This window comes from Emydura macquarii, unplaced genomic scaffold (genome assembly GCF_026122565.2).
Source record: "Emydura macquarii macquarii isolate MOO-44397 ecotype Brisbane River unplaced genomic scaffold, CSIRO-AGI_Emac_v2 contig_2237, whole genome shotgun sequence".
NCBI classification, from domain to species: domain Eukaryota; kingdom Metazoa; phylum Chordata; order Testudines; family Chelidae; genus Emydura; species Emydura macquarii.
The window spans coordinates 32,403-33,931 of NW_027132374.1; the positions used below are offsets into that span (position 1 = coordinate 32,403).

Consider the following 1,529-nt stretch of genomic DNA (forward strand, 5'->3'; position numbering starts at 1 on the left):
GGCTCTGTTCAGGATAATAAGCACTATACCATCTTTAAATGTCTGTGTCACAGTCCCTCTTGTTGTCACTTCAGTAGTGATAGGACAGTGCATTGGGGCAGAGCAAACCTGCGATGATGTTAATGATGAGGATGAGAACATACCACTTGCAGATCTACTTAAATCTTTAATAAACTGTAATATATTTCCAGTAATTTCATTGCAACTTTTGTCCCCTCAGATTAATATTTGCCGTAGACATGGAGTCGGAAAATCAAACCGCCGTGACCAAGTTTATTCTCTTGGGACTTTCCAGTGATCCACATCTCCAGATTTTCTTCTTTGTGGTGTTTTTAATCATTTACGTATTCACCCTGGTGGGGAACATGCTGATCATGCTGGTGATAAGGGTTGATTCCCATCTCCACACCCCCATGTATTTCTTCCTAAGTAATTTATCCTTCCTTGATATCTGTTTTTCCACAGTCACGGTGCCCAAGATGCTGGAGAACTTCCTAGCAAAATGGAAAACCATTTCTGTTGGTGGCTGCATTGCCCAGCTCTTCTTCTTTCTCTTCTCAGGCTGTGCCGAAGTTTTCATGCTCTCAGCCATGGCTTATGACCGATTCACTGCCATATGTCACCCACTGAATTACTTGGTAACTATGAAGAAGCAGGTGTGCATTCTGCTGGTGGGTGGGGCATGGACAATGGGCTTCTTATATTCCTTGGTGAACACTCTGCCCGTGATAAACTTACACTTCTGTGGACCCACTGAGATCAACCATTTCAGCTGCAAACTGCCTGCACTTCTACTGCTCTCCTGCACGGAGACTTCCACCAACAAAATGGTGCTTCTTTCTTCTGCTGTGTTTTTTGGTTTGAGCTCCTTCCTCCTCACTCTGGTCTCCTATATTCACATCATCTTCACCATCCTGAAAATACGCTCCATGGAAGGCCGGCATAAAATGTTCTCCACATGCAGCTCCCACCTTATCGTGGTGGTTTTGTTTTACTTGGCGGCCTTTTTTCGGTACCTGAAGCCTACATCAAAGATGTCATCAGATCTGGAAAGACTGATCTCCATCCAGTACAGCATCTTAACCCTCATGTTAAACCCCATCATCTACACACTGAAAAACAAGGAGGTGAAAACAGCTGCATGGAAACTTTTAGGGAAAGTCAGCACTTTCTCAGACAATGTCAAAACTCCTTAAATAATGTGTTAGTAAAAGCATAATGAACTGAAGGAAGCTGGGATGGCAATTTCCAAGTTGCTAAGGGAGCTGAGAGTCTAATTCACACAGGCCCTTTTGAAAATCCCACCTTTCTAATCCTGATGGCATAAATATTAAATTAGCTAACCGGATATTGTATACATGATTGTTTATCTTAATTACATAGGCATTAATGCATAGGTAGACCTCTCACGAGATGGACAAAAAGACAAAGAGGGAGGTAGATATAGATAATCATGAATAGTTAAGTAATTCTGAGCATAGCTTAACAATAGATCTGAGCATCAGTAGCTAGATATATAGAGCGAAATC

At 42.1% G+C, this 1,529-nt stretch overlaps 1 protein-coding gene across 1 annotated transcript; it reads left to right on the top strand.

Annotated features, from left to right (window-relative positions):
* The first annotated feature begins 239 nt into the window (after positions 1 to 239).
* Positions 240 to 1,196, top strand: LOC137161025 (olfactory receptor 5V1-like). The gene has a single exon (XM_067560028.1). The coding sequence runs from the start codon at positions 240 to 242 to the stop codon at positions 1,194 to 1,196; it is 957 nt and encodes a 318-aa protein (XP_067416129.1).
* The last annotated feature ends 333 nt before the right edge of the window (positions 1,197 to 1,529 follow it).